The sequence below is a fragment of the Plasmodium coatneyi genome, chromosome 11, assembly GCF_001680005.1.
Source record: "Plasmodium coatneyi strain Hackeri chromosome 11, complete sequence".
Classification (NCBI taxonomy): domain Eukaryota; phylum Apicomplexa; class Aconoidasida; order Haemosporida; family Plasmodiidae; genus Plasmodium; species Plasmodium coatneyi.
Genome location: NC_033566.1, coordinates 325,511 through 348,830, shown reverse-complemented (window position 1 = coordinate 348,830; position 23,320 = coordinate 325,511). Strand labels below are relative to the sequence as shown.

General features: G+C 39.6%; 3 protein-coding genes across 3 annotated transcripts; 2 read left to right on the top strand and 1 right to left on the bottom strand.

The window, feature by feature from the left end:
- Positions 1-1,537: 1,537 nt before the first annotated feature.
- PCOAH_00032500 (Uncharacterized protein) lies at positions 1,538-2,164 on the top strand (the record flags this gene model as incomplete). Its single annotated transcript, XM_020060045.1, has 1 exon — positions 1,538-2,164. The coding sequence occupies one exon, from the start codon at positions 1,538-1,540 to the stop codon at positions 2,162-2,164; it is 627 nt and encodes a 208-aa protein (XP_019915978.1).
- Positions 2,165-7,216: 5,052 nt separating this feature from the next.
- PCOAH_00032490 (Adenosinetriphosphatase) lies at positions 7,217-10,576 on the bottom strand (the record flags this gene model as incomplete). The annotated part of the gene is made up of 1 exon (XM_020060044.1): positions 7,217-10,576. One exon carries the CDS (start codon positions 10,574-10,576, stop codon positions 7,217-7,219), a length of 3,360 nt encoding a protein of 1,119 aa, XP_019916030.1.
- A 2,391-nt stretch (positions 10,577-12,967) lies between these two features.
- PCOAH_00032480 (Uncharacterized protein) lies at positions 12,968-22,342 on the top strand (the record flags this gene model as incomplete). The annotated part of the gene is made up of 1 exon (XM_020060043.1): positions 12,968-22,342. One exon carries the CDS (start codon positions 12,968-12,970, stop codon positions 22,340-22,342), a length of 9,375 nt encoding a protein of 3,124 aa, XP_019915646.1.
- Between the last annotated feature and the right edge of the window lie 978 nt (positions 22,343-23,320).

Genomic DNA, 23,320 nt, shown 5'->3' with positions numbered 1-23,320 from the left:
TGGGTGGGGAGGGAAATTCAAAAAGCACGCAACTTCTCGGAAGGAAGCATGTTATGTTAAACATATGCGTGAAATCCCATTTTGTTCAATCCCCATTTGTGCATTTTAACTTAGCCTTCTCCTTTGCAGGGATGTACATTCATATATGTAAGCAATTGTTCCGCATTTACATATATAGCATACCCTTCTTAAGCATGGAACACGCACTGCTTTTCTTTGCATGTTTCTGCTTTGAGGGAAGGAACATATTGCTGGAGAACATTCACCCTCATGATGCATTCAAATAAGCATTCCTTCTTTTCATTAATCGGGATTTTAAAATGTTGTGCGATATTGCCTTTTTTTTTTTTTTTTTTTTTCCTTTTACTATAATGAGAAAGTGGGCGCAATTGTTTTTTTTTTTTTTTTTTTTTTTCTCACATAAAAATTGTACAGTACGTTATGGCGTTTAAGGGTCGCAGTGCTCGCATATGTATAAACCAAGGCAAGTAAATGTGCTTACAGGTGGAAAAATTTAATTGGCTTGGGAAAAACCTATTTGACAAGCGAGAAAAGGTGAAATGTGACGTAAACCAAACCAACGATAAGTATGTTTGTAAAAAGAAGAAAAAGGGACATCGGGAAGTATGTTTAATCCCCATTTTTTTGGAAATATAAATGTGTCCATATTTTTCCAAGCAAACAGCTTAAGAAAAAATCCCGCCCCCTTTTTTGTTGTACTGTTTGTGCCATTTTTTGCTTCCCCACTGTTCACATTACGTAGGAGAAAATCATGAATACCCCTTTTTTTTTTTTTTCAAACCATTTTGACGCTTCCACACGTTCGACCACCAACTTGTTATCATGTTATACCACCTGGACAAGTTTTAACAGCCCTTTTATGGAAAAAAAAAAAAAAATGCTCCCTTTTTCGGTCAATGTAGAAACATGCAGTGCATGGAAAAAGTTTTTCCATACGACGGAGGTGGATCCCATTTAACGCAAAACTCCGTTTAAAAGGATCACACTTAAGCATGGTTGCATGTGCAGATCCACGCATAAACGAAATTGTCTAACCGGTAATACTATTTGTCATGGCTATCTTACATAATCCTTTTCCTTCGGGGCAAAATGAACGCGCACATGGAGGTATGCACACGTGGCTTCCCCTGCGGTGGAACATTATACGTGCGGACGTAGCAAAAGTGAAATGGGCCAGACGGGGGAACCCATCCACGAGTAATGATTCATATGTGGCTCCTTTTTTGCTTTCAAAAATTGCCAATCCGTTTGGCGCAATACAGGCAACTGAAAAGGTTTGAATGAGCGTAGTGGTAATTTTATTTTTTCCCCCCATACACACACCTGTGTTAGCAAATAACCCGCGCATTGGCACCCCGTACCCCTTTTAATAGCAACTCTACTCCTCACCTATGAAAAAATAATTCTGTGCCCGAAGCAAAATTCAAGAGCAGCAAATCAGTTCTATACAAATTTCTACATACCTTTTGCAAACAAGCTTACTTTTTTTACTGGTCCCTTTTGGGTCAACAGAAGAATGGGCTCCTTTGAAGAGGCGACTCATTATGAGAGGATGTGTACCCAACATCATGTCATAGTAAATGCCATAAAATTATTTTTTCTAAAAAAGTATTCGCAAAATTGGAGTGCATCCATACACCGTTGGAAGATTGTTGAATCTATCGGGAAGAATAATACGTCTTACCTGACCTCTGCCCAGGGAGGCAGCACATATTCAAATGATGACACAACACAAGTGGGACGAAACACGTCTGAAAAAAAGACCAATGTAAACACTTCAAATGGTGAGTCACAGTTAGACGAAGACCATTCCCAGATTATGCCATATGACGAAACAGAGAAAATCCCAAAAGATGCAGAGTCGCACTTGTTTGAGAGGGGCCCTGTCGTCATCCATTACTTGAAGAAGAAAAAACAAACGAACAATCCCCACTACAACATAGACCCATCGGCCAAAACAGAAAAGATCCAAATCTACTATAACTGCGAAATGACCGACATGGAAAGAAAAATTTGTAAAATTAAAAAATTTTTGCGAAATGGAAATCCCGTAGACATTCTTTTAATTTGTGAGAAAGACAGCGACTGCGACGACGAGGTCAACCAAAAGGGAGGAGTGTGGGGAAAAAAAAAAAATGAATAAAAAAAATGAGGAGAGAACTTCCGAAGGTGGACCCACTTCGATATGCAAAGATAAAAATGACTTTACCAACTCTGCTCTGTCGCTGCACCTAAGTGAAGCGAAGTGTTCCCCACACGTGAACGTCCGAGTGAATTTCCTGATGAGGCACTTGGCCAAAATTGCAAACGTGGAGAAAACATTTTGGCATGTCCAGAACGGCAGGTGCGTCATTCTGATCAAGCTATATCCGAGGTGATCCGCTTCATGGTCCGCTTGGTGATCCCCCATATTGGAGACCTCACGGTGAACCACATTCCGAATCGCATTGAAAGTTTCCAGCAGGCACTTGCATAACTGTAGACACCTCCCCCGTACAAGAGCAGTTAGGTATTGTTTCACGCGAAGGTGTGCAGAGAACAGGGGGGAGTGCATACTGCCTTCTTATCCAACGGAGCAGATGAACGAGTGAAAAACAAACTAGTGAAAAACAAACTAGTGAAAAACAAACTAGTGAAAAACAAACGAGTGGAGGGCAAACGAACGGAAGACTCTTCATAATAATAATGAATGTAGAATGGATACGAATGAACAATGTATACTTCCATAATAACAGTAATAAACATTTAATAATAATGAACGAACGAATAAGCACACATACATATATATAGAATGATTATGGGGGCCATATGTAATACTGGTAGAATGCATGGGAAAAAGCAGTATTCCATGATATTAAAAAATTTAGGGAGAACTTTTTTGTACCATTTATAATGAAATAAAAAAAGGGAACTTCACATTTAATGGTATATCACATTTAATGGTACATTCCACACAATGTGTTACATTACATACGTTTATAACTAATGTTCCTTCTGTTTTCTTCTCTTCTATTGTTCCTTCCTCTGGGTGTTGGCCTACCACCATATACAGTAGTTTCGTCCATAGAACCTATCGTCGAACCAAGTGTGGAGAATTCTGTTAACGTGTCTTCTGTGAGTGCGTCGAAGGTGTTCCTCGTAGATCTTCTTTTTCTATTACTTCCAGAGTTGTTACGTTTATTAAGAAAGAATGGCTTATACTAAAAAAAAAAAAAAAAAAGAAAGGGGTGGTAGGTGGTAGGTGGTAGGTGGTAGGTGGTAGGTGGTTGGTGGTAGGTGGTTGGTGGAAGGAAGGTTGTTAGGGGTGTTATAATGGAGGAAGATTTTTGAAGGAAATGTGCACGGGGGGGTGCACTTTAGGGGTATTATGATGGAGGGAAGAGGAAGGTTGTGTTAGGTGGTAGGTGGGTGGAAGGTTGTTAGTGTTGGTAGGTGGGTGGAAGGTTGTTAGTGTTGGTAGGTGGGTGGAAGGTTGTTAGTGTTGGTAGGTGGGTTGTTAGGTGGTAGGGTGGTGGTGGTACGTGGAAGGAAGGTGGTATTAGGGGTGGTAGGTGGAAGGAAGGTTGTTAGTGGTGGTAGGTGGAAGGAAGGTTGTTAGTGGTGGTAGGTGGAAGGAAGGTTGTTAGTGGTGGTAGGTGGAAGGAAGGTTGTTAGTGGTGGTAGGTGGAAGGAAGGTTGTTAGTGGTGGTAGGTGGAAGGAAGGTTGTTAGTGGTGGTAGGTGGAAGGAAGGTTATTAGGGTTGTGATAGGTGGAAGGAAGATTGTTTGGTTTTACTTACCTTGTAAAAAAAGTATGCCAGTGCAGGTACTCCTATTGTGGCGACGATGGAAGATACGATTGGAGCGGTTACTGATTTGTCTTTAGAATGCTCCTGCACCCTTAACTCAGGTTCTTTTTCAGGCATTAAATTGCACTTCTGTTTCCACAGTTCCTGCGGGTTGCAATTCTTATACACTCTTTCAAATTCTAAACAATACTTATGACTACGATTAGTGCCACAGTGTTCCAGCACTCTCTTATAAGCTTCCGCAGCTTCCTTTACACGTGAACAATATGTGACCTCAGTATCACCCAGATCCGTTAATAACTTCTGTCCTATCTTACTGCTGTCGTGATAATAATCATACACTTTTTTTTCAGCACTAAAAATACTTCTATCAATGCTGTTATGATACTCAAGGGGACATTTGCCCCCCGCATGAATTTTAAACAATGCAGTAAAAATTTTTTCTATAATGTTAAAGAATGAATCATCTCTTATGCTGTCCGGTAATTGACTTCCAATCCAAAAAAATAAAAAATTGCAGCGGTCCGTATATAGGGGCTCAGACGTCCCCATGTCTGCTGCGCAGGACCAAGCTCCCATAATAGAATTCGCCTTACCACTATTATTTAGGAGTGTTTCCAGTTCATTCCGCGCTGTGGTGCTCTGTGACGTATCATTGCGGGAGTAAGTAGCTTGATTAAACTTCTTATACATTTTCATCGAAGGTAAATCATCCGGATCCTGCAGATGCAATTAAAAAAAAAAAAGGGTTCCGCCTTTACATTTTCACTATACGATGAATGTCACTATAAAATGAATGAAATATTACATGTAGACACACATGAATTTGTTTCATTTGAATTCATGGCGAAACACACACATCAATGCATTCATGTACGCACAGCAGAGAGAAAAAGTAGCCACGTGCTCAGTGCTCTTCTTTTCCTTCTTTTCCTTCTTTTCCTGCATACATCACACCACAAACCACTGAGCATCACACTAAAAACACCATTGATTGCACTTACCTCACCAGCAGAACCGTGTCCAGAGGAACCCGGATTCCAGGTACTTGTAGAACCTGGTCTTGGGCTACCAGCGAAAAGTTCTGCGGAAGGTTTCCACTCACATTCTAATTTTGACGATTCCCATCCCTTACAGTAAATTCCATATACTTCCTTAAATTTCTTACAGTACGATTCAGCGGTAGGACTATCCCAATTGTTACCACAATATTCCGCCACATTAGAGGCAGAAGGAACAGTTGGGGGAGTGTCACGGCCTGTTTGTTTATGATAATCCCCATCGCAAGATTGGTAGTACTTTTTTAATTGTTGTTCATTTGGATTTAAGTCCTGCTTGAATTCAAATTCACTCTTCTTACTATAGAAAATACCTCCTTCATCATGAGAGCCCTCCACTTTACAACTGTCCCTTGAGTCCTCTTTCGCCCATTCTGCGTAAATTATATTCATAACATTTGCGACAGAACCATTCACTAGTCTGTCAGATAACACTTTCCACAGCCAATAACGGAAGAAAGGGCAAATTGCACTGTCCCCAGAATATTGTTTTCTTACTTTAGATACATAAGAGCATGCCTTCACAATGTCAAAAATATCTACCTGAACACTATTATATGCACTTAACTCCTTCTGCAACTGCATGAGCAGTCCACTGGTGCCTATGGGGCCGTTACCCTCTCTTAGCATATCATATACCCATTCTGAATATAGAACAGGTCTCTGTCTCTCCTATAAGTTGCAATGATAAGGTATATATATACTTATTCCTACCTTCTGTTGAATTATGCATAAGAAATTACATGTACAACATCCATATGTTCACCTGGAACAGCGAATAGTGCATAGTACACTTACCCATCCCATTATGCTTCACACATATACTCCTGCTTATATGGAAACTATACTAAAATGCATTCCTTATTTGTTCCAATTGAATATATATATGTGAGAGATGCCTGCATCAGATAGTAATTATATACGCCCATTAGGCTCCCATTTCTTCCAATTTCATGCACTGCTCAACCTTTAAAGTAACAGAAGCACACACTATACATACATGAAACCCTTATACATAATAGGAATAAAGTGCGAACAATCATCAAAATCTTCTTCCTGCATACACACTTTTCTCCTTTCATCCATGCGTTATATTATTGGATTGTAATTATCCTTGTTTATACTTGCTTCTTCAGAACACTATATGATTTTGAGTACCTTCCTCTACAATTATGTCGCCCATGGAAGCGTAACTTCCTATAACATAAATTCCCTTCCTTGCACCTTCCCTATTTATGTTTCCATAGTGGTGTAAAAGGAGGTTATGAAAAATGATCAACAGGTGTATTAAGCAGTTCATAGATATAATTTATTGTTCCTTCTTCATTCCCTACACATTTGGACGTGCACATTCATTCGTATTCAACGGACAGTGTGTGGAACCATAAAATAAATGGAACAGAATATAATGTAATATATATGGTATGCACCATATGTTTAAGGTAAATATATGTGTACCTTCATAAGAATAATACCTTTTCCGTTGCACAAGCCCACCAGCCCCTACTTTCTCCCATCTATAACCTCCGCAGAATAGTAGACCCTTCTTCCTTTTTTTTAAATCCTTCGTTTCTAATATGTATATTGTAAATTATATATACCTTTAGGGTTCATGGCTTAATATTCAGACTTTAGGTTTCGAACGTTTAGGGTTTGGGGTTTAGGTTTTAGGGTTTAGGGTTTGGGGTTTAGGTTTTAGGGTTCAGGGTTTAGGGTTTGGGGTTTAGGATTTTGGTTTTAGGGTTTGGGTTTAGGGTTCAGGGTTTAGGGTTCAGGGTTTAGGGTTTAGGGTTGAGGGTTCAGGGTTTTAGGGTTCAGGGTTTAGGGTTTAGGGTTCAGGGTTGAGGGTTCAGGGTTTTAGGGTTTGGGGTTTTGGATTTTGGTTTTAGGTTTTGGGCTATAGAATTTGGTTTTTAGGGTTTAGGAATTAAGGTTTTAAGGTTAAGGGTTTAGGTTTTAGGGATTTAGGGTTCACGGTTCAGGGTTTAGTTTTGAGCTGTCAGCTTTTAGGATTTAGGGACCTGGGGCTGGAAGAACAAAATTATGTGCAGAGGAATCCCCATGATGGGGGGCTTGAAAAATGTTTAGACAATTTTTCAGAAAAAAGCATTTTCAAAAAATGGACAAAAAAAAAGGGGCGATGTGGCGGTGAAGGGGCACCAGAGAATTGAGGCAAAGGTGCGAAGAAATGACACCTGGGATCTGTAGAAATAGGACCACATGGGAGGTATAAGAAAACAAAAAAAAAAATTATGAATACTGCCAAAAAGGTAGTTCGAAAGGTGTATATAGCGAGATGTGGAGCTAAACAAAGCTACTGAGACACTCACAACAGCGCATACACCACATTTACACATTTTTCATGTAAAAAAAGAGTGGCCCCAGTTCGCAGAGCCATTCCGGATCGACCGTAGTCACATTCCGCATGAATTCCTTTGTGGTGAAAACAATTTCTTGATATACGACATAATCAGGGGTGTAGCCAATATTGTATAGAGACGAACTGGGATGCACATGGCAGGACACATTTGTCCTCAAATTGACGTACTCCGAAATGGATTTCAATTTTGCAGCGTTGTGAAAATAACCAGAGCATATGGTTTTTCTGACACACTCCCATTTATTATTACAAGAGACATTTTTCATTTTTAGCGTTTTAATTATATCACTGAGTTGTGAATATACTTCCTTGGCTTTATTGAGGGACTTATATTGAATGAAATTTTTTGAGCACCAACTTGGGGAGTAATTATGGGAACGCCATTGTAGGTAGATATTTAGTAATGTGAGATGGTCACTTTCTGGGACAGTGAATTTTTCCTTCTTCGATTCGATAGCTTCACTGTTTTCTTTGGCTTCTAAAAAAATGGCTGCTGAGGATAGCATACTAACAATGATTAGAATTTCTTTGGTGCATTCGAAGTTTTCACTATATATAACAATTTTCGAGAGAGGTGGATCCAGAGGGAAAAGGATCATTTTCTTCCCAATGTCTGTTAAATTCCCCTCATTATTTATAGCACCCAGGACCCATAATTCGTGTAGCGAATTTATAATGCTTTCCCTACTAGGTATATCAATAAAATCAAATTCAAAAACATTTTCCACATTTAGCGATTTTAGTAACAATACAACATTTGCTAAATTGCTTCTCTGTATTTCTGGAATATTATTTGGGTATAAATCACAGAGGAATGTATTTTCCGTGTATAAGCGGTAGCATATACCTGCCCCTGTTCTGCCTGCTCTTCCTGATCTCTGATTTGCATTGGCCTGCGAGATGGGCGTAATTTGAAGCACATCCATTCCTATTTTCTGATTGTACACCTTCAATTTGCAGTACCCACTGTCGATGACGTATTTTATTCCGTCCAGGGTGAGTGACGTTTCTGCTATATTTGTTGATACGATTATTTTTCGCAAATCGTATTTTTGGAAAATCTTGCTTTGCTGTTCACTGGACAGTTGGGAATAAATGGGGAAGACGTAAAATGGGTAAATCACATTTTGCGCGTCGTCCTGCGTGACGTTTTCTGTATTAAGGGGTTGTGGGCCAAAGTCGCTTTCGTCCCCACTGCAGTTACTATCGTCCGGATGATCGAGTTTATCTTCCCCTGTATTTCTGCCGGATCCATCCGGTTTATCCTTGATTATGCTTCTAATCTTGTTAAGCGTATTTTTCTTATGACTCTTGGATTCCTTATACGACTCGTACACCTCGTAAAACCGCTCACTGAGCAGGTAGCAGGTAGCATTTATGTCCTCCTGCCCCGTCATAAAAATTAGGATGTCTCCAAAATTGTTGTCATAATTATTATCAGAAATGTGAATTTCAATCGCCTTCTGCACAGCACATTCTATGTAGTCATTACATGGGCTTCTTAAATATTCTAAGTGCACCTTGAAGGTTCTACCTTGTATATTATATATGGGGGCATTTCCAAAAAATTCTGAAAATTTTTTCGAGTCGATGGTGGCTGATGTGACTAGCAGTTTTAAGTCGTTCCTCTTTAGACAGATATTTTTTAATATACCTAGGAGCACATCTGTATTGATTGACCTTTCGTGCGCCTCGTCCATTATGATGACACTGTATTTGTCTAAATCCTTATCGGTTAATGTTTCTCTTAGTAGAATACCATCTGTGACGTAGCGAATTTTGGTATCCTTCGTTGTGTTGTCCTCAAATCGGATGGTGTACCCAACTAGGGATCCTATTTCAACGTTCATTTCGTGCGACACTCGATAGGCCACTGAAACGGCGGCAACTCTTCTGGGCTGTGTACAGCAAATGATTCCATTTTTATGATAACCATCTTCATACAAATACTGCACTATTTGGGTCGTTTTTCCAGAACCCGTTTCTCCCACGATGATGATAATGTTGTTGTTGTAAACTGCATCTAACAGTTCCTTTTTGGATCTAAAAATGGGTAGCGATTCTTTCAGTTTTAGTAAATCTGCCTTATCTTGGAGAGTGCTTTTTTGCTTCTTCTTACTTTCTTGGTTGAAAATAGTGCTGTACATTTTGTCCTTCTTGTAGTCGAAGATGTCTGTATTCGTTTCGCCATCTTCGTCTAGGTCACCACTGGTCGCATAGTTTTCCGTCGAGTTCGTTTGCTTCTCCTTGTACATTTTTAGCAGTTCGCCTAATTTGCTTCTCCCAATTTCCCAGTACCTGTCCCTCGCCTTGGAATTCTCATTTTCGTTTTTGAAATATCTTAAAAATTCGCTCCCCTTCTTTGCCGCTTTTACAAAATCACAAGTTTCGTCCTTCACTACAGTAGAGTAGGAAGTGCTGCTCTTTTTCATGTCATGCGAAACGGCATTCCATTGATCAATTACGCTGTTGTGTTCATGGTATTCATTTGTTTCCCCTTCCCCGCGATCTGTGTCTTTCTTTAGTATTTCAATAAAAGACGGCGTTATGTGTCTCGTTAAAACGACCTTCCTAACTTCGTTCGTACTATTCGCTTCGTTAATTTTTTCCAGTTGTAACTTATTGTACGTGGAATGCACTCCCCCTTGTTTTAGCTTATTCAGTTCCCACAAGTTATTATCTAAATTTTTCTGATTTACTTTTTTACCTGCACTGTTCATGCGTGTGGAGAAATTGGCCAGCATTTTTTTCTCCTTCTGGCAAGTAGAATCTATATCCATGTTGTAGAACGAATCAACACAATCGTCTTCCTTGGAATACCATATTTCGTCCATAATTCGATCGTAATTTCTTTTGTAGTACTCCTCCTGCTTTTTCTTATCATCCGGCGTTCTATGGTCACTACCTCTTATGTTTCTGCGCTGTTGGTCTACCTTGGAGCGACGTTCGCCCCCGCTGCTCCGGCTGGACTCCGATTGATCATCACGCGCAGGTTCGTCCGACTGCGAGTTGGTATCCACGCTATTGGCACGCTTTTCATTTTTGTATCTTCCTTCAAAGTTGCTCTTCGTAGGAACGTTTTTTCCCTTGTCCGTTCTGGGAAGATGATTGCTTCCCCTTTTTACAAATACGACTCCCTTATCAACAGCATTCGCATTTTTAAAGACGTTCCCTTGGATGGTGCTACTACTCCCCTTCTGCTTTTCTCTGTTTATTTTTCTACGCTTAAAAGTTAAGTTTTCGCCGCATGGTTTGCTGCTTGCTTTCTCCACTGCTCCGTCTGCGTCATCAGATGAGGACGAGTTGTACAGGTAAGTTTTCGCTATCATTCGGGTAAATCAAGGAGGGCAAAAGAGAAGACGTAGTTACCAGCGTAAAACGTTGCAGCAGAAGCATCTAGAGTGTGCGCAGAAGCCCCACATGTACACTTGTTCGCGGTGGAGAGAAGCGAATCTTAAAAGTGGCTCAGCCGAATTCGCCTCTCTGTATGCTGTTGCACGGAGGTGTTCACCTACATGTATCGCATATACACAGTGCCGCGTGTGCGGGGGGTATACATGATACGTATGTATTTATATGTACATACGTACTATTTATACCCCCTTCGCAATCAATTTCCCACTCACAAAAAACTTTATTTATTTGTTTGTAGCTTTTTTAAATAAAGTGGACGATTATGTAGTGGGTTGGCTTTTTTTCATCGAACGTGTTTTTCTGCTCGCGCGCTGTGTCTGCACAGCAAATCGATTAAGACGGCATGGGGTTGAAATGAACAAGTCTGGAACGTTATTTTCAGAAATAATTTTCTCTTTTTTTTATACCTACATTGTATGACGACTTACCATTTTGTTTTTCTTTTTATGGAAAACTCGGTTTGGTATTCATTTGGTCAATCATAACTTTTGCAATTCCGTCGGTTACTTGATTGTAAGTCTGTTCCGATGGGAAGCAAAAAGGTTTCGCAGTTTGTTTCATCTCCATAAAATGGGGAAGACGCCAAATGAAAGAGAAATTGGAAAATGTATAATAAGGGGGTATATATAAAAAAAACGGGTGGACAAAAAAAAAAATAAAAGGTACTTAATGAGTGGTACTAATGTGAATATATTTATCATACGAACGCGGCTACTACCCGCGCAGCAGGCATGTATAAATGATGCCTTTTCTTCCCATTCGTAAGGTCCTGCAAGTATTTCTGCAAAAACGCATTTGAGTGGACGGCATAGTTAAGAAATAGCATTATGTAGTAAACCCCAAAGCCCCCCCTGTTCTGGAGATACGACGAAACAAGATTAAAAAGGTATTCGCCCGCGTTATTTACTCATATTTGCTGCTTTAAAATTTTACATTTCCATTCGAAAAAAAGAATTCCTTCCTCTTCTGTGAATCAAAATTTTTTACAATTTAAACATAAAAAGATTATCTTCAAATTGTAGTTACAGTTTTTGTTTAATTTGTTCCAGAATCTATCAGAAATGCGCAAATTAATATGTGGTTATTCTGAACTTTTTTTTTTTTTTTTTTAAAAAACGGATATTTTATAACGCCGCGCGGCATCATCATATATATATATATATATAATTGCATCCCGTAGATTATGTATTCGAAGGAATAAAGGGAAAAAATTGTTTATCAAAATAACTGTTAATTATGAATAATTCCTTTTTTTTTTACCTTGTTTCGTGAAAATCAGCCTTTTTCCTTTTCCTTTTTTTTTTTTTTTTTTTTTTTTTCCTTCTCAAGGATGTAGAAGTAGAAGCAGCAAAAAGTAGGCGCGCATATGCATATATACGTATATACATGCAAGTACTACGCATAATTACTACGTATATATGTAGGTACTACGCATATGTAAGTACATATGTATATATATTCTGCCTCTAATTTAAATCATAGCGTTACGTATGGCCCTTTGTACCTCAGCGTTCAATGAGCCACGCGCTTAGCCATCATAAATATATATATCAGTATAATATAAGCATTTTTATGTAAATATGTATTTTGCATATATGTACACCCCAGGTCTAATCGTGCATGCAAAGCGAGCATAATCGTATGTTCTCGCTAGCGCTATGGTATATATTTATATCTTATATATTACGAACCCGTTTTTAGTAACGAGGAAAGTTTTAGCGTTGTGTGCCCTGATGCTACCCGAGGCGCGGTACTTGAGTTAGACGCCGCTCCCTTATTGCATCTATGGCTTACCGCATGTTCGGGAAGAACGCCCCATATCGCTTTTTTCATTTTTACGTATATAAAAGTAGAATCCTTTTTTTTATGTATGCCTCTTTTTTTTGTTTGTGTTCATCTCTTTTGATATAAATAATTGAAGAGATTCTCCATATACCATATGTGGGTGAGGACAGGGTTAACTCCTGTTGCTAGAATGGTGAAGGGACACTTGAAGGTGTTCTATTTTGCAAATGTAACTTTTAATGTGTAAAAATAAAGGCAAAGTTGTACTTATGTTTTTTTTTTTTTTTTTGTTTATCTTTTCTTTGTTATTTTTAATTGGTCTTTATTTCATAATAGTCTGTCCCTCCTGTCACGCACTTTCTTATTTGTGTTGTCACCATGTTCTGATTAGTTAGAGTGCTTTTAGCTCCTTTTGTCCATGCTTTTTTAAGTAAGAGTATATTAGAGGTGACCTCAATTTTTATTCGTTGTCCCTCCTCCCCTTTTTTTTTTTTTTTTTTTGCTGATATAATATATAAGATATGGAAAATGTGTGTAAAGAACAGGGGAAAGAGGATTTGATCACCATAGACATTGTACTTACCAAATACGAGCAATATGTAAGTGGAGTAATACGAAATGAGGAATTGAGGAAGCACATAGAGAGGTTTATGTTCCAGTACAACTGCCTAGATGAATGTGAGAAGAAGTTAATTGACGTCATAAAGAAGTGTGAAAATTTTGAATGTAAAAAATTTCAAGCCCATTATTTGTTCATAACAAATATAGTAAAAGAAATATGTCACATGGAATTGATCCCAATAATATACAATGAAATATTAGAAGAGAGAAATGCCAAAAGTGAAACTTCCTACCTGAGTAGGGAATACTACTTAGAGGCAGAAAATCAGAAAGATGAAGAGGAGAATTTCAAAGCCATCTGTGAAAGGGTTTATAAAAAGTACATCCTTGTGTTTATTAAGTTGTTGTATTACTCATGCAATCTGCCACCAGATCTGCTGAACAACTTAATAAGTGCCCTCTCCTGTATGTGCATATTAATATCCAAGTATGATACTTTTAGAGAACCAAATGAGAAATTTTCAGAGCTTATATATAGAATATTTTGGAATTATTTCTCCAAAAGTTTTCATTTTCCACATGAAAGTTATTTTTCCCTGGAGGAAAATGATTTGGAGGAGGATGACACATCATCTTCCTACTACAGTGAATTGTTAAATGAAGATAGCTGCTTCCCCTACTATAATATCCATAATATTTTTAGCGATAAGAGGAGAAAAAACTCAACGAATGAGTCAGCCTCTGTTCCTGTGAAGGCTCCCGTGGCTGTGTCCGGTTCGGCTGAAAGGGAGGGCAACAATTTGCAGAAAAGAAGAAGAAGAAGGAGGAGGGAAAGAAAAATTCCCGAAAAGTCGAAAGATGCAAAAGGCGAAAGTTGCGCGAATGAACAAGCAGGAGAAAATATCAAAAAAACGGACGATCCGTTTTTTGCAGGCCCATTTCTGCCAGAAGGTGATACACCTGGTGGGGAGAAGCCACAGGGTGATGACACCGTATCGGGTGTGAACTCCACTGAAGGATGCCTTCCCGTCGAAAGTTGTGCCAATTGTGAAATTGAAAACGCAGGTGGTGACCAAGCCAGTGCTGTGCAGCTGAGCGAAACTAACGCCAAAGTGAATAAGCGACTGCGTGCACGCAGAGGTGAAAAAGAGAAGAAAAAAATAAAAAAGGATAATGGGGGGGTGGAATTAGCCAACTCCTCCACCTTGCTGAATGGGGGATGTGAAGGAAGTAGGGAGCACAATGTTCTCCATAGAAGAGGTGAGGACAACGTAAAAAGTAACAACAAGGAATTCCAAACAATGCAAGATGTAGATAAAATGATAGAGGGTCAGAGAAAGGACGCCGATGCTGCACCTTCTATTTCTCCGTCTCTGCATTGCGCTTATGGGGGTGACACAAGTGTGTACCCAATTGGTCACCCCATCGAAAAGGACCTGAATCACGAAAACGTCATGTTCGTGAATGTCCTTCTAAATGTGTACGTAAGTTTATTTAACACGAAAAGTAAGAAGAACTTCCTATTCTACCGTGACAATCAAGTGCCTTACAACGAGTTCCTTCTCGACAACGTGGAAATTGTAATTGACCAGATGAGGAATATGCTAAACAAGATCAGACACAATTTGAGTGAGTCAGTAATTTATTTTTTGAAATTGGAATTTTTAATTCTTCTGTTTTTGATAAAGATTGCCAAGAGGAACGCAGAAAGTGGCAACGCGGAGACGTCCGCCGAAAAGTTGAAGGGGCCGAACGAAACGGTTCAGGGTGTAGGGTTCAACCAACAGCGCATTGGCAGAGGTGGATACATGAACAGCGATAGCTATACTAGTGGTAATAACTATGCGAACGTCCACGGGTATGATAACAACTTTGGAAGCTCCTTCGGTGGTAGCCAGGCTCAGAACAGCAACCCGAACGAATTCCAAAAGGGTTACCAGAACAACCAGGAGTCGGATTTCTTCCCTATGTGGAGACAGAACGAATCCGCGAAAGATAGTAAAATGTATGTGGACCCCCTAAGTAATAGCAACGTGATGAACAATGTGGACACGACATCTGCGCGGAGCAGCATCGCAGGTTACGACCTCGGCGTTAATCACGAGCTGCAGGAAAGTGTAATGAGTGGCACCGGCGTAGGAAGCGACATCACCAATGGCAGCCTCTACCCAAACAGCCACAGTGCCACGTACGCAGATGGCAGTAATAGCACCCCCACTGTCGATAATAACATAAACGAAAACAGCATCGATATGGGTAACTTTTGCGAAAAATTAAATGGGGACTACAACTGTGGTATGAAGGGTAGGAACGCAGAGATTGATTGCCTACACGCCAGTAACAAATACAGTGGTGTGCTTAACGCAACGAATAGTGGAAGTCCAGATAAAGTAATAATTTCACGTAGGTATGCAGCCGCACGTGGCAGCCAAAACGGTGTGCCAAATGGTACTAATGATTGCTCTGTAGGGGGCACTAACCAGGGGACTATCCATTTCGGTAAAGATGCTCCCAAAAGGGGCAGCCCAGATAAGCTCATAAAGGGTGATACATGGAGCAAAGTAAATCGCAGTTATTGTAATGAGAGCGGTGAAGGGGCATATAGCACGCCCAACAACAGCACGTACGGTGCGTATTGCGTGCAGAAGAATGAGAAGAGTATTACACAGGGGAAGGCCCAACAGAGCGGGAATAACGTGGAGAACGACCTTGTAAGAAGCCACTCCTTGCCAGGCACCCTTAACAGTAACGAATCGGCCACAGGGATGAACGATATCTTTCTGAGCAACATGAAGAACAACCTGTCTGCCAACATGGATGGTGTTGTACACCCGGGGCAGGGCTACCCCTACGATGGGAGAAGCTTCCCCTTTTCCAGCATATATAGGGAGGAATTGGACGGGGGGGAAAACGTCCAACATGTAGAGATGGTAGGGGACGAAGAAGAGGAAGAAAGAAGGAGGAGAAAAAGAGAAATTGAAGCGGAGTGGGGAGGAGAAATTATTGCAGGAAACGAATTTCAGACAGAGTACTTAATTTTAAATCGTGATTATTTAAGGAACAGTGTAAAAAAGAGTACATTCGAAAATGTGACTGATATGATAAATAACTTATTTAGTAATAGCTTTTTGGAGATGCTGGACGTGATGCTAAAGTGTGTAGAAGTAAATTTTAAGGATGAGAATCTAACCCTAATTAATCGAATTTTTTGGTGCATGTTGAAGGGGATGAAATATTGCAGCGAATTGAACAAGTACAAAATTTATACGTTCATTTTGAGCAAAATCGACAAGCTTATTAAGAGCAAAAGGTACGAAGAGAATAACTCTACACTGAACAATTATAGCTGCTATTTTTTGCTGAACTTGATTTTTAATTTGTTTAAGAGGGATAGCAGAAGGAAAAGAAGAAACATATGGTACTTTCTGTTCGAGGTCCATGTAAATAAAATGAAAAGGAAGAAGAGTACCATGAAGGTGAACTCGGTCAAGGGGGATGATCAGAAGGCTAGCATGCACCCTCCTCCACATAATACGCTTGACGTGAATGATTATATGAAGAAGAATAAAAGTAAAAATAGCGAATTGGTTACAAAAATGCTTATAACTTCTCTCATAAAAAGTAATGAAAAAAATAAGCAGCTGAAAACGGATCAAGTGAAAAACAACAGCGTAAACACGTCGGAAAATGAAAACGATTTAATGCCTCTATATGATGGGAAGAATTTTCTAATGAATAATATAATAAATTTTTTACTTGAATGTTGTATTAGCAAAGGATGCATTGTGAGATTTATGAGCCTCAGAATATTTTACACGATGACCATTCTGTTTATCGAATTTATAAAAAACAGATCGTTAAGCTATGAAGAGAGGATGCTTAAAAATTATATCGTGAAATCGATTTATCAGAATTTCTTCCTCTGTATTTTTAACATTTTAAAAGAACCAGAAACGAACATTTTTATTTATATGAAGTTCCGAAATTTGTGTCTGAGTTTGTTATTCATTTGTTCAAAAATTCTATCGCCCACTTTTCTGAATGAGTTTTACGATAAGGTTATTTCTTACCAGCTCTGCTGCGTCGACCATTTTTACAGATGCAGGGATAGTGTTTGCCTGACTGATAGGACGGGAGAGCACTATGATGACAGCACGTTGAAAAGCATTTATGCCATGTTTCTGAGCAACGCCAAGGACCTCTACCTGTTCGCCTTCTTGATGCTTTTTAGAAATTCCAGAAATGTTATAAACTTAAAAATTTTGAAGGGCATTCTGAAGATATCGTCGGAGGAGGTTACAACGATACTGGGAAACTTGGTGTCGCAGCGAGATGGGGGTGTTTCCGAGAGGCAGGACAGGCATAACAGACAGGAGAGGAAAGACAAGGGATGCTCCACTAACGGGTCGATTAATGACTCGGTTAGCGGCAACGTTTGCGGTGCTGTTAGTGGTGCCGTTAGCGATGATGTGAACGCGTTGTCCGTGGATGGGATGGCGGATGGGACAGCCGATCAGGAAGGGGAACTACAGAACGGGCTGCCCAGCGAGGCGCAGAACGGTGGGGACTGCCCCGTGGAAGCGAAGGAACAGACTGGCATAAGGAGAAGAAGAGAAAGCAACAAAGTAGAATTGTTTCGAGTGAAAAACATAAACATGGATGACTTCCTCACGAGCGACATGCAGATAAAACTGAAAGTAAAAGAGCAGAATGAAGAAGAAAAGAAAAAAACGGCATACAAAAATTTGTATTTTATCAACATATTCTACATTGGAGAATTAAAAAAACTTAACACATACGAAAATAATTTTATCTACTACATGCTCAATTGCGTTTTTTGCTTTCTGAATATATATACAAATCGGTTCACATTTTTCTTTTACTTTATTAAAAATGAGGGTTACCATCGGAACGGCTACTTTGATCATTCCTTAAACAGTAATAGCAACAGCAACAGCAGCAATGGGAATAGAAACAAAGACATTGGGGAGTTAGGCCAAATGAATGAGCAAAAGTATGTGTTGGAATTTATCCAGGAAATGTTAACCCTGTTCAGAAATTTCTTGCACATTGTTGCGGTGATGGAGGAAAATTTAATCAGTGTAAATGTAGAAACTTTGGTGAAGAAAAAAACGAGAGGAAGCGAATTAACAAATATAAGAAGCCTTAAAAGATTGGTCATCCTAGAGTTGCAGAAGTTTTATTTCATTTTTGTGAAGCTGCTAAAAGCCCTTTTCTTACTCAACAGAATAAATGGCTCCTGTATAACCCCCTTTGAGTTTTTCTTTTTTAAATTGATACAGTCGCTAGACAATGAGCTGATAGGGGTTAACACGAAAAGGCACATTTTGAAATTTTTAAAATATTTCTCCTATAAGAAAAAGTTCAAGGATACCATCATTAGCAGAATTAACCACTTCCATTCTAAGGTGAGAAGCAAGAAGAAGAAAATTTCCGACATTTTTTCGAAAAAGGAATATAAAAGACAAGATCTGTACTCATATTCCATCAGAGGGCATGACATTTCTGCTTCGAACGCCCCCTACGGCGATGATCCAAAAGGGGATGTAAATAGCATCCCCGGAGGAGGACACAATCATCCCTATAGTTACGACAATGCTTTTAAAGCGGAGGGGGAAGTGGACGAGGAGGTGGAGGAGTCCCACGTGGATGCACCCCACCGAGTGAAGGAACCGCCTTCACTGCTACCACCCGAAGGGGCTAATCAAGACGGGAAAAAGAAGTCGACCAGGCAGAGGTCTGGCAACAGCAGCCGAAGGAGCAGAAGCAATGCGAAGAAGGGGCAACCTGGGACGAACAATTCGGAGGAGGCCATCGCGACTGCCATAGAAGCGGTGCCCAAGGAAGAAGACCCCAGTGCCAAAAATAACGATGCAGGTGAAGTAGAAAAAACGGCAAATCAACAAGGCAACGCAACCGGCGATAACGTGACCAGCGCGGAAGCGGTACCCGGCACTTGTGCCATCGAGGCAAACGATGCAAATTCAATGACAACCGTGAGTAAAAGCAAGAGAAGGAAATGCAGTAGTGCGAAGAAGGACGAAGCGAAGATTGATATTGACCCAAGCTGCTTAATCGGCATAGAGCACCCAAAGGAGGAGGAGAACAAATGGGATGCTACGAAAAATTGCAAAATAGAATGTGAAGTAAAAATGGAACCGCAAGCAGAGGTGGAAAATCCAGTGAGTAATACTACTGAGCAGGAAACTAGGAGAAGCAGATATGGTAGAAAAAGTGGCGTTAACACCAAGGAGAAGAATTTTAGCATGCTGATTGAGGAGGAGCATGAGCAGAAAAGAAAAAGCAGGCGAATGAGCAGGATTAAGAATTCAAGTGGGGGGAATGCGAAAGGGAGAAACGTAGCCAAGAAGGAGGAAGAAGTTAAAGGGGTAGGAGCAACCCCAGGAAGTGAGTTTTTGGGCGATATTCCTGGAGGTGCTCCAAGCAGGAATCAACCCCAAATGGGAAATAACAAAACATGTGATAATAACAATAATGAAAAGAATCCTGCAAATGTAACGACAGGTGGCTTCTTCCCCGAAGAGGTCGCAACTCAGAGAAGAGGAACAACCGACATTTTGACAAATGCGAAAAATGACTCAACTGTAAACAAAGTCAATGGGGAAAAACAAATTTTGGAATATACAAATGAGAAAAACTGGAGCTTAAATATTGTCCTAAACTGTAGTAGCAATATGATAGTCGAGATGGACAGGTTAAATTACCTTAGGAAGTGCAGCGCTCTAAGCAGCTACAAAGACTACAAGGTGGAAAAATTCTTCTACGATAACTTGGAGCTGTTCCTAGTAAGCATATTTATATTTGAAAAGAACACCAAATTGAACAACACGGATTTTTTTTTGGAAAATTTTGACAAAATAAATGAAGTAATTGAATTTTGCAAGAGGAATAATATCGATAGGGGGATAGAAAAAATCGTAAATCACTTATTTGTTTATTTAAGTGAAATAAAAAACAACAAAAAGTATATCCACGGATTGATAAGATTAATTACCAACACGTTGTCGTACATTCCAGTGTACAAAATTTCAGAGTCCCCCTTTTTTTTTATTTCCTTTTGTTGTCTTTTTAAACATTCGAAGAAGAAACATGTGAACAAAATAATTATCCAAAATTTTATTATCATTTGCATGAATTATATTGATACTTTAATGAAGCGAACGTACAACAGAAGGAGGTGCCGCATGTGGTTTAGGAGCCTCCTCCAGCATAGGAGAAGTGAACAGACGGAGCAGAGAACGACGCAGGTTGGACAGAATTATAAAAAGGTTGGCTCATCTCCTGTGAAAAGTCCTGGTCGAAAGGTTGCCACTGGGGTTAAGTGCACCGTGGATCAGGCTGTTGCAGGATCGGTGGCACTACCGGGGATAACGCCCACAGATGGAGCAACAGTAGTAGCAGGCGTAGCAGATGTAAGTGGCTTAAATGGCGTGACGCCCGTGGGGGATGCTTCGATCAAGGAGCAGATGAGTAAAAGCTCGAGGAGCAAGAAGGGGAGCAGCAGAAGAGGGGCGAGTGGAAACCCGAGGTCGAGAAGGAGCACCAAGAAGGGGGAGGAAGCGGCTACCCAGGGGGTAACATTGAACGAGGGAGGAACCAACCAAGTGGCCACTGCTACGGTGGATACACAAGGGATGGCCACTGAAGGGGCAAACGCCAAACGAACCAGTAACTACTACGAGAACAACTGCAGAAGTGGCCGCAGGAACAGCGGAAATGGCAGGGTATCCAATACTATGAGCGGTGTAGCGCCGAATGACTATTTCCACCCCCAAGAGGCGCTCCTTTTTCAACGGAACATGCGGGAAGAGAAAGAAATAACAGACAAGCTGCTCCTGAACCTGATTAACCTGTACATAAATTTCATGTGCTCCTTCCATTTCTACTACTTAACTTTTTACGAAGACAACTACAGCATTTTGAAGAACATTTTAATTTTAGGCATAGATAAAATATTACGGAAAAAGTCGAATAAAAAATTGACTAGCTTTGCTTTGTCATTTATCTACATTTTAATATGCCTTTTGTTAAATGTGAAGATAAAGGAGGAGTTCATATTAACGTTGAGTAGGGACAAAACGAAGGGGCAAAAGGAAATGAGAAGAAGCGAAAAAAGGGAATTTGGAAAAAAAGTGGAACATATTAGTGGAAAGAGTAGAAGCAATGAAAATAAAATGAGCGATTTGCGCGGAACGGGAGCAGCAGCAAATGACCAGCGAGAAAAGGAGGAAGAGAAAAAGTTTATAGTGAAATATTTAATTAACCTTATAGACGAAAAGGAACAAGGAAATGTAAACCAAATTAGCAAGAAAAAATTCAGGAAAAATATAAATCAAGTTTTATGTATAAAAAATGATGAACATTTGGAGAATTACAGTTTTTTTCCAAAAATGTGTTTCTACAAAAATAAAATGGACAAACATATAGATAAGGTGTTCCATGTGAAGAAGAAAGAAAAATTAGCTATTACAAGTTCGTTAAATTTGAAGGAAAACTTAAAAAAGTTAAACAAGATTTGTGTTAATTTTTCGTATAAATTTATTTTCAACCTTTTATCTGAGCCCCTAGGATTTGAAAAGAACAGCGAATGGCTCATCAGTAACGCTTTTAAGAAAGATATGAAGAAAGACACCAACTATGCGAAATATAACTTTCTTGATTATATTATGTACGCGTGTTTTTACATCATTTTTCGCAAAACAAAATTAATTAAAATGGTGAAGACAAATTATCAGAAAGTTTCGCTTGACACACAAAATAGCAAAAAAAATATGGGAAATATTAAAATGAAGTCGTACCTATATAATCAGAAGAAATACTGCACGCTGCAATTTTATTTGGCCGTTGAAATTCTGAATTTAATTTTTAACAATTTAAAATATCTTCCATTTAGTTCGATTAAGCTAATTATTGACATATTTCTGAACAGATCATTTTTAACCGTATGGGTAGATGGGAAGAAGGAAGATATAATAAATAAATTTCAAAAATTATTTCACAATTTTTTTTGCGATATTTTTTACCTACAATCTGACAAAATTAAGGAATTGCCGTATTTTGTGTATCAATATCAGAAAAGTATCTTTCTTGTAAATTTGGTCGTAAATTCTGTTGTGTGTAGGAAGAAGAAGCCCGTGGATAATTTCCTCCTTCTGGACATTTTGAAGCACTGCTTCCCGGGGTCTGATTTGGACAACCATAATAATTCGTCCGATAGGAAGAATGAAGACAAGCGGTCGGTGGAACGGTCCCACCGCATGTTACGGAGCAAGAAGGTGAACATGCCCATTTGAGGTAGAAACGTGGAAGGAGAAGGAGGGAATACATGGGGTGAGCCACACCTGAAGGTTTGCACATTGGGTTGAAGTGCCCCAGTGAACAACCTCTTCAGGTCTCTTTTGCTTATCTGTTTTTACTGACCCAACAGCTGATTCGTTACGGCACTTTTCCCACAGCGCTGGGGCCATTTGTGTGCGTTTACATATGCCAGTAGATTAAAGTATTCCCTTTACTTTTTACTGCTTACATTTGCCTATTTGTTGGCTGTGGGGAAATTTTCCCAATGCGTGGCCAAAGTTGATACTTCCACACTGATGAATTTGTTTCAAACTAATAGTACATACGGAGTGCGAATAGTTTAGGTGACTATTCGTGTCTTCTTTTATTTTTTAATCAAACATTTCTGCCTATTTGCATTTTCCCCTTTTTTAATTTTTTCAAACTTGTCCATTTGGTCTGTCAATTAACTTTTCGAATACCACACGAGGTAAAGGCAGTGACTTGCGGTGTGCGATTCACAATGCGTCGTCTCCTTTTCCAACCGTCCTACTTAATTATTGTGAACACTGTTAAGGGGTGCTACAGGTTACAAAAAGCATTTGAGCTTAGCACATTTTTGTCGTAGTTTGTTCACACCAGTTAAGGAAAGAAAAATGGCTCTTCAGAGTTTTATATTTCATTCTCCCTCCACATCTAGTGTAGGTGTGCCGATACAGAGGGCAAGGTCCCCTTTGGGTGGCGATTCCGCATGGCTCGTTGTTTTTCTGTGCGTCGTAATTGCTAAACATTTCTCCCCCCCTACGCGGCATCATTTCGTACTTTTAAACGTGCAACATTTTGGCATAAAAATGTTTCTTTATAGCTTTTATTTAAGGCGTTTATTTAAGGTGTTTATTTAAGGTGTTTATCTTTCAATTTCGAGTTGGCCAATGTAGGCACTCCGTTATAAGGCTTTTTTTATTTTTTCCCTTACACGGGTTATTAGGGACCCG